The 10,438-nt window shown below is 35.2% G+C and overlaps 1 protein-coding gene across 1 annotated transcript; it reads right to left on the reverse strand.

The window, feature by feature from the left end:
* LOC107631645 (7-deoxyloganetin glucosyltransferase-like) lies at positions 8,125-9,975 on the reverse strand. Its single transcript, XM_016335154.2, has 2 exons — positions 9,339-9,975; positions 8,125-9,252 (listed from the first exon to the last, which is right to left on the reverse strand). Exons 1-2 carry the CDS (start codon positions 9,844-9,846, stop codon positions 8,303-8,305), a joined length of 1,458 nt encoding a protein of 485 aa, XP_016190640.1. The 5' UTR covers positions 9,847-9,975; the 3' UTR covers positions 8,125-8,302.

The raw sequence follows: 10,438 nt of genomic DNA on the forward strand, positions 1-10,438 counted from the left end.
ATTAGGTTTCAATAAGTACAAGTAAAAAAAATTATGTTTAGTAAAATAATTTTTAAGATTTAAAAATATTATAATAAATATAAATATAAGAGTTAAATTTGTAAATATTTTAGATTTATTAAAATGCAAGAATAAAAATGTAATAACCTATGTTAAATGTTATTGCAAAGAAGTAATAAGAGAGAATTTGAAGAATAAGAAGAGGATTTAAAGAGAGAGTAAGTGTTATTCAAGCATTATGAATGAACCAGTAGTTTTTTCTTATTCTGCAGAAGTAACAAGTTCACCCTTATATACAAGTTGAAGCCATACTAAGTAACAAACTTCTGCCTAATAATTATAACAAACTTGAATTTAAATACTTGTATCTATCTTCTTCGTTCCTTATTTAGCTAACTAACAATATGAATGACATTCCCCCTTAAGTTGCTAGTTTTGAGACAAAACTGACAACTTACAATTTGAATTAACAACCGCCACAAAACTCATACATTCCCCCTAAAGTTGGGAGAATAATGTCCAACAATCCCAACTTGACGTAGAAAGTCTTAAAAAGAGCAGGTGCAAGTGGTTTGGTGAAGATGTCAGCATTTTGTTCTTTGGTGGAAATTGGTAAAAGTTTGATAAGACCTGATGAAGATTTTTCTCTTACGACGTGGCAATCGACTTCGATGTGTTTAGTGCGCTCATGAAAAACGGGATTGGCAGCAATGTGACGAGCGGATTGGCTGTCACAATAGACAGGAATAGGACTAGAACAAGGTAAGCCAAGATCAGACATAAGATAAGAGAGCCATTGAGCTTCACAAGTTGCTAAGGCAAGAGCACGATACTCTGCCTCTGAAGAGGATCTGGACACTGTCAATTGTTTCTTGCTCTTCCATGAAATGAGGGAGGTCCCCAAGTAGAAACAGAAACCAGAAACGGACCTTCTTGTATCGATGCATGATGCCCAATCGGCGTCAGAGTAGCCCGAAAGCAACAAATCTGAGGAAGTTGAGAAAAATAAACCAGCTGCAGGGGCTTGTTTGAGATACTTTAAGACACGAATGGCAGCTTGATAATGAGCAGTGGTTGGACAATCAAGGCAGTGACTGAGTTTGCCAACGGCAAAAGAAATGTCAGGTCTTGTTGTGGTAAGATAAACAAGCTTGCCAATTAATCGTCGATATGAAGCCACATCAGAATAGGGAGGAGTTGAATTTTTACTTAACTTGTTAGAGTAGTCCATAGGAGTAGATACAGGTTTACAATCAGTCATACCATAGTCAGCTAGAAGATCAAGCACATATTTTCGTTGATTAACAGCAATTCCCTTGCTTCCCCTGGCGACTTCTAGTCCTAAGAAGAATTTAACATCCCCAATATCCTTGATTTTGAAAGCCTCGTGAAGGTGTCTCTTGGTAGATTCAATCTCTTGTATATTATTCCCAGTGAGTATGAGATCATCAACATAGGCTAGGGCAGCAGTGAATGTCTCACCGGTCCGTTTTGTGAAGAGAGAGTAGTCATGTTTGGATTGAGAATAACCAAGAGATGTGAGCATAGAGGTCAGCTTAGCATTCCATTGTCTACTAGCTTGCTTTAATCCATAAAGAGATTTTTGAAGCTTGCACACCAACCCGGTTTGAGAGACAACAAGGCCAGGAGGAAGTTGCATGTAGACCTCCTCGTCAAGATCACCATGAAGAAAGGCAGTGTTAACATCAAGCTGGTGAAGATGCCAATCTTTCGCAGCAGCTAAAGCCAAAAGAAGTCGTAATGTTGTCATTTTGGCTACAGGGCTATATGTATCAAAGAAGTCAAAGCCTTGCCTCTGAGTGTACCCTTTTGCAACCAGTCTTGCTTTATGTCTCTCAACGGAGCCATCGGGCTTCAGTTTGAGTTTAAACACCCATTTACAACCAATGGCTTTCTTTCCTATGGGTAAAGGAGTGAGGGTCCAAGTCTTATTTGTAGCCAAAGCTTTTAATTCAGCGGAGATAGCGTCTTTCCAACAAGATTCAACAATAGCCTCCTCATAATGTTTGGGTTCAACAGACGATGCAATAGCCACAGATAGTGTGTGATGTGTCTTAGATAAATTATGAGAAGAAACATAGTTAGAAATTGGATACCTTGAGGATTTTGTCACAGCGGAATCAATTGAGGTTTGAAAACAATGAAAATCATTAAGATATGCAGGTTGTTTCTTTTCTCTAGTAGATCTTCTAATATTGGGAAGTGAGGGTGGAAGTTGTGAGTTATGTTGTGCATGTTGTGATGCAGGTCTAGGAAGAGAGGGAGATGCTGATGCATTAATATGAGTGAAAGGAATATTATTTTGAGGTGTGATGGATGCATGAGCTGTGTCGGAAATGAATGTATGACCTTGTGGTGGATTGTGCGTGTGTAAGTAGTCAAAAAGTGTATCAAATGCAATGGAATCATGTGCTTGTGCAGGAGAATGAAAGTTCATACTATTGTCACTAGTAGTGGATGCAGAATTTTTGAAGGGTAAAACATGCTCATAAAATGTCACATCTCTAGAAACTATGAGTTCATTAGTTTTTAAATCCAAAACCAAAAAACCTTTGATGCCGTGCTTGAATCCAAGGAAAACACGTTTCTTTGCCCTCGGATCAAGCTTTTTCCTTTGACAAGCAAGAGTAGAGATGAAAACTAAGCAACCGAAGACCTTGAAATTTGTGAAATTAGGTAATGTGGTGTTTAAAATCTCAAAAGGAGTTTTCTGAGCTAATAACTTGCTAGGAAGACAATTAATTATGTGAGTTGCATATGATAAAGCAAGATCCCAATAACAAGATGGAACGGAAGAATGAAACAAGATGGCTCTTGTGACCTGTAGAAGGTGTTGATGTTTCCTTTCTACAATTCCATTTTGTTGGGGAGTCTCTACGCAAGACCGTTGATGCAAAATGCCTTTAGAGTTAAAAAACTGTTCTTGAGAAAATTCTTTGCCATTATCTGAACGAATGCATTTTATATGTGCATTAAACTGTGTTTCTGCATAAATAATGAATTTTTGAATTAAGGGAGTAGTATCAGATTTTAGTGACATAGGGAAGGTCCAAGTGAACCTGCTATGGTCATCAACAAGAGTAAGAAAATATTTATTACCATGTGTTGAAGGGATATTGATTGGACCCCAAATGTCAGCATGTATAAGCTCAAAACAAGAAGTTGATTTTGAAACGCGCATTGGAAAAGACAATCTTTTATGTTTAGCATAGTGACAAGAATCACAAGGATGCATGCTTACAGTTTTATTGAATTTAAAACCATGAATGGATGGATACAATTGCTGCATAATTTGTAATTTATTAAATGGTAAATGTCCTAATCTAAGATGCCAAAGTGCAGTAGGGTCAGTGAGTGACGGTGAAATGGTGCCAATGCTCAATGCTGTGTGTTCCTTAAGTGAACGAGAATTTTTTGTGAGTGCATATAACCCATCATTGATTTCAGCTGCTCCAATCATCCTCATTGTATGGTAATCCTGTATTTCACAACCAAACTTGTTAAAAATGAATTGACAGTCAAGTGAAGAAATCAATGCTGAAACGGAGATAAGATTTAATGCAAAATCTGGGAGGTAAAGCACATTAGTGAGATATAATGAATTTGAAAATTTAACTTGACCAGCTATAGTAGCAACTAAGATGCTTTGATTTGGCAATCTGACCCTAATTGGATTTATTTTAGTGTATGAAGCAAATGCAGCAAGACTAAAAGTAACATGGACCGTGGCACCTGTGTCAATGACCCAGGATTCATGACTATGAGGTGAAAGAGAAGACATAACCACAGAGTTACCTTCACTTGAAGACTGTGGATTTGTGGCAATAGTAAATTGATTCACATTTTGAGGATTAGGTGTTAAATGGTGTTGGAGAAGAGCTAACAGGGCGTCCTTTTGCTCAGCGGTAAATGAAGTACCTGAACAAGCATTCTCCTTATACAAATCAATGCTATTGTGACCATCAGTTTCATCGAATTTCACTGTGACACTATTAGCAGATTGCAGCATTTTTTGCTTGAGGTGGGGAGGCAAGCCATGCTTCTTGTAACAAGCATCAACAAGATGACCGATTTTTCCACAGAAGGAACACAACCTCGGAGGTCCTCTTCCACCAAAATGTTTGCCTCCTCTGCCTCCCCGTATATCTCTTCCTTTTCCTCTACCATTCCATGATAGATTGTAAGTGGCATTCCGATCTACTGCATTGATGAGGACTGGAGAACCAAGTGAATCAGTCCCAAGCACCTGCCGTTCTTGCTGTAGAAGCAAAGCAAAGGCTGTATCAATGGAAGGCAAAGGAGTCATCATCATGAGAGTTGACCGAGCGGTAGAGTATTGCTCATTGAGGCCCCGAAGAAATCGCACAACAAACGTGTCTTGCCGATAGTTTCTTATCACTTGAAATCCACAAACACAAGTAGATGAACAAGGACATAGAGGTATCGGCCGAAAAAGTTCTAATTCCTCCCAAATTGTTTTCAATTTTGTGAAATATGAAGTAATGCTCAAGTCGTCCTGTTTAGTAGAAAATAATTCTTCATCTAATTCTGCAATTCGAAAAACATCGCCTTGATAAAATCTCCGTTTCAATTCTTCCCAAATATCATGAGCATTGCTGTTCCAAATGACGCTGCTAGCGATGTCCCGACTCAGTGAGTGTGTGATCCAAGAAGCAACTAGAGTATTACAGCGATCCCAAGCTTCAAAGGTAGCATCATCCTTGGATGGTGGTGGCAGAGAACCATCCACAAAAGCAAGTTTATTTTTGGATTTAAGAACCATGCGCATTGACCGAGACCAATAACCATAGTTTTTGTTGTATAACACAATTGGAATTAGGGATTTACCAGGTTGTTCACCGGGGTGAATGAAGAAAGGAGTAGATGGATCCATGATTGGATGCACTGGATGTTTGGAGCTAACATCTTGAATTGCATTGAGTTGAGTAATTAAATTGGCAAGAGTTTGTAGATCAATATTGCCAAGGGAGGAATTCGGAGACGGTGGATCTGAGTCCATTGAGGAAAGAGAAAAAAAAAATGCGTACTGGGTTGTTGGAAATCAAATAAGGTAGAAGAACTTCTTCTCTAAAACTCGTGATCGGAACGCATCATCAAATGCATGGAACTGTCTCTGATGATGACATTCTCATCAGCTCTATCGTGTGAGTTAAGGAGAAAAGAAATGAGAATGATGAAAAAGAAGAAAAGAAAACAGAAGGGATAGGATGAAGGTGATGCAGCATTGCAATGGCAATGGCTCACCGCACCATGTTAAATGTTATTGCAAAGAAGTAATAAGAGAGAATTTGAAGAATAAGAAGAGGATTTGAAGAGAGAGAGTAAGTGTTATTCAAGCATTATGAATGAACTAATAGTTTTTTCTTATTCTGCAGAAGTAACAAGTTCACCCTTATATACAAGTTGAAGTCATACTAAGTAACAAACTTCTGCCTAATAATTATAACAACTTCTGCTTAATAATTATAACAAACTTGAATTTAAATACTTGTATCTATCTTCTTCGTTCCTTATTTAGCTAACTAACAATATGAATGACAACCTAAAATCCTTTAATTGAATAAATGAATTGTTTTTTTTGTAGTAAAGAAAGAAAAAAAATCAATATGTTAGGGTTTATATTGTAGACTTTAAATTTTAGAATTTACAATTTAGGGTATAAAATTTACACTAAAACTTATGTAAATAAATTTTTTTGGTCAAAACAAACGCTAAATTATCATTTATCAAGTGTCTCTTACTTGATTGAAACTATATTTAATCTCAAAATTTACATAAGAGGTCATTCTTGACTAAAGTAAGATGTTATAAGTCTCGAAATACACTCACCTCTTTCCAGAAATTGTATCCTACACCAAAACTCATATAAATAAAGTTTTTCGGTCAAAATGAGAGCGAAAATATCATTCATCGCGTGACTGGCCCCTCACTTGATTGAAACTATATTTAGCTTCAAATTTTTGTACTTGAATGTGTTGAATTAGATTTTTAGTAATTTTCTAAAAGAAAGCATGGAAGACTATCTTGCTGTCAGAAAGTTTTGTGGTTGGATGTGTTGAATTGGTTTAGTAATAAGGATTTATAATAGAAAAAAATTTTGCACCATATTTTCATGATTTAACTGCATTTATTATTTTAATAATGAACAACTATACTATCTATTCTTCACAATTTTTTTTTCTCTATTATTTTTTCCTATTCAACATCAACTTCTTCTCAAGATCTTAATTAATTGATTTTAAAACTCTAAACATCCATCAGAACTTCTTTCCTATTATTTTAATGGCATAAGATTATAAATTTATAAACTTAAAAATTATTGTGTCATAAAATATAAAATTTTAATAGGTAATAAAATTGACTATATTGTATTGACTTTAAAAATAAATATGATACTAATAAATAAAATTGTCATAAATAAATTTTAACAAAGACAAATCTTTATGAGTATTACTATCAATAAGAAATTATTCTACTTTAAAGACAAATACTATTTTTTTCCATAATATTTTTTATCTCGGTAGGCTGAATATTAATCTACCAGTTAACCAATAAGATATTACATACACAACACAAAATTCAAATTCCTAATATTCAGTTAAATAAACAAACTCAACTAATTCAAATTAATTAAGACAAATATTAATTATTTTTAATTTAATATCTTTAATATTAAAAATTATTAAACTTTAATTTTAATTATAATTTTATAAAATATTTATAGTAATAATTACTATGTTTAATTACTCTGCTGGTCCCTATAGTTTCACCAAATTTTTAATTAGGTCCCTATACTTTCTTTCCTTTCAATTGAATCCCTACACTGCTTTAATTTTGTAATTAAGTCCTTCCTAGTGTTTTCACTTTTTCAAAAATAAATAATTATATTACTTATAAAAAAAAAACACTAGATCCCAAAAATAAGGACGTCCATCATCTTAATTACTCGGACAACATAAAATATAAATTTTTCATGCCAAAAGAAGGATAATTTACATATATTTCTAAAAAGTCCAACAATATAATTAGCATCATTAATTATACGTTAATCTAATATACTTAATTTAAATTTGTGTCAACATAACCTGCATTTTTTGCGCCCCCAATTTTGAACATACAACAATCACTGTGTAGACAAGATAAATACGCGTCCCAAAACAAATTATTCCACGTCTTTTCATTACATGCGAGAAAAAAAAAGTCATTAGCATGATAGCATCAGTCCAAAATTTAACCCAACCCATGAGTTCATGACCAAAAGTTGAAACTTTAACCCAATAAACAATGAAATATTTTAATTCAATGTTGTACTCGTGGCTGAGGCTCGTGTTCTAGGCAAATATGTTTATCACTTGTTTTTTTTTGTTAAAAATTCAGAATGTTTGTCTCTTAAAAAATCACACTAAATTCTAATTTTAATGGTTGAAAAAAAATTTCTAGTGTAATAGGTGAAAGTAAATTATGTATGAAAAAAAAAATATTATACTCTGATTTATTTATTAAAAGCATAATTATCAGAATTGAATCGAACCAGTTAATTTGACTGAAAAATTGGTGACTAGTAGTTTGACCAGTTCGATTCGTGCTTAAAACTAGACCTGTAGTTGATCTGGTCAACGGTGATCAAATCTGTTAAAAACGGGCCAATTTGTACTTAGGATTGCTGTTGACTTGTGCAGATCCACCATGCACCCGCGTGCTGCCGAACCACCAAAGGAACATTACATCCACAATGTCCCCTCTTCGAACCTTAAAGCCAACATTTTTTAGTTTAATTTCCACTACTGTTGAAGGCTTGAAGCGGACAAGTGGAACTTTTTCGATGGTTGGGCGGCACGCGGGTGCATGGTGGACTCGCGTGAGTCAATAGCAGTCCTAAGCATGAATTGGTCGGTTTTCAACGGACCGTTGACTGGGTCAAGTGCGAACCGAGCCGGGAAATTAAAAGTAGCGTGTTTTTCACTTTTTCGTGACTATGTATTGAATTATTGATTCACATTCCTTAGTTTTACATTTGTCTCTGGTAAGGAAAAAACTCTTGTTTTTTGCTTTTTTATTTTTTATTTTGGAAGGATTCAGAGCTGTGATCTGTCTCATAAGTCATAACTTCCATTTGAAGAAGAATTGAAGTGACACATATCATGCAAATAAAATAGCAGCCCTAATTTTGAGTGAATATAACACCAACAACATCAACAATGCAAACTGAAACAACTACAATTAAGAAACTTGATCTTAGCCCTTTTTCACACAAAATGACTTACTGGCCTTTCAATTGCAAAAGCAAGCTGTTGTAGTTATTGTAAGAGGAACCACCAATTGATGTGGCTGCTTCAGCCTTGTGCTTCCACTCCATGGCCTTGTCCCTCATTTCTTTCCCTTTTTGCCCCTCCATGAGTTCCCTCACAAGCCCCTCAACCTGCTCTCTCTTAACATCACACTCAATCTCCATCCCAATCCCCCATTTGTTGCATGCATAGAAGCTGTTTGTTTGTTGTTCTGCAAAGAAAGGCCAACATGCCATTGGAACTCCCTCACATATGCTCTCCAATGTTGAGTTCCACCCACAATGTGTTAGAAATCCGCCAATTGATGCATGACACAGAACTTTCTCTTGTTGGCACCACCCCAATACCAATCCCCTCTCACATCTTTCAATCACATTCACATATTCATCACTTAATTTCTCATCACCATTATTATTATTATCATGCACAAGATTAGGCCTTATGACCCACAAGAAATGGTACTTGCTATTAACCAAACCCCAAGCAAATTCACTTAGTTGCTTTGGTGTCATAATCACTAAGCTACCAAAGTTCACATAGACAACAGAACCTCTGTCTCTTTTATCCAACCATTCCAAGCATTTGCTGTCTTCCTTCCACAGATTCAGATCAATTGACTCCAATTGAGTATTTGAATTTGAGAGCTGTTTGTATAGCATTGATAATGGACCAATGGAGTAGACATTGGAGTATTTGGCTCTGATGGCATCCAAAACCTCTGATTCTAAGTCTTCAAAGGTGTTAAGGATAACCCCTTTGGCATGCATAGCAGTGTTCACTTTTACTATGTTGTAATTGAACATTACATCAGAAGGATTAGTAGTCCTAAGAAATGTGGGAAGGTCTTTTAGTCTTGCTCCTTTCATTGCTGGAATCCAATCAACTTCAGTATCAAGATATCCATCAAGCAGATTCTTCTCATCTGAAAAGAATAAATTTTTACTTTATTCTATTAAAAAATTGTATGATACAAATAAAAACTTGTCAAAATATAATACAAGAGAGTACCTTTCAATGGGAAATAACCTCTTTTCCGAATCTCTTCAAAGTTAATGTATCCCAGCATGCCACAGGCACTAGGAGTGAAAAACACAAAGTGAGGGATGTGGAACTCTTGAGCAACTTCCGAAGTGAACCACATAGCAGCATCAGAAACTATGCAAGTAACAGGAGGCACATCATCATGGTTTGGAGAAACAAGGCTTGCAATGAGTTTTCTGAAAGAACACAAGCCTTCAACAGGAATTGTTGTGCAGAGTTGTGGGAGGTCAAGTATCCCTCTTTGGTTTCCCTCAGGCAAACCATCAGATATGGTGTCAAACCTGAAATTTTGGAGACCCTTTAGAGAGGTTAGGCCTCTTGATTTGAGCAAGCGGTCAAAGTTGAATTGTGTGTGGACAAAGGTGACATAGAAGCCACTGAGGTGAAGGAGTTTTGCTAGCTTTAGCATTGGGTTTATGTGGCCTTGTGCTGGAATAGGAACACAAACCACATGAGGCCTAATTGCTGCATCCATTTCCACTCACAAAGTTATGACTTCAATTTGAGTGGTGCATACAACATGATAAGTGTTGCTTTCTTGTGCTTCATTTTTATAGGAGAGTACTTTTTTTTTTCTTCTTCAAAATTTAACGATAATGACAAAACCGGGTCATAGGATTTACAAATGCAGCACAAATAATTCTGATTTTATATACTTTAATAGCCGCCATTGAAATGGATTTAAAGAATAGGAAAAATTTTAACTGTACTGAAAAAATTAGTGTTTCAGTTATTTTAACCGTTAAAACAACTAAAACACAAGTATTTTTGATACACTTAAACTCTTCCTAAAGAATAAACTTTTAAAATTGTCTTCGAAAATTTTTTTAATGAACCGATAAATTAATGATTATTGTTACAATCTTGTCCAATTTGTATATTGTTTTGTGTCATGTAGGTGTAAGCTAAGGTTGATGGTTTGTTTCTGGAATATTCATTACGGCAGTTTTGTCTATTCTTAATCTTTACAATAAACAATTTTTATTAATTTTGATAAATATTGGATTTTTACAGTAATTCATTATTTTCAAGTTCATATTTGCTTAAATTCTTTTATTCTTTATATG

Source organism: Arachis ipaensis, chromosome B03 (assembly GCF_000816755.2).
Source record: "Arachis ipaensis cultivar K30076 chromosome B03, Araip1.1, whole genome shotgun sequence".
NCBI lineage: Eukaryota > Viridiplantae > Streptophyta > Magnoliopsida > Fabales > Fabaceae > Arachis > Arachis ipaensis.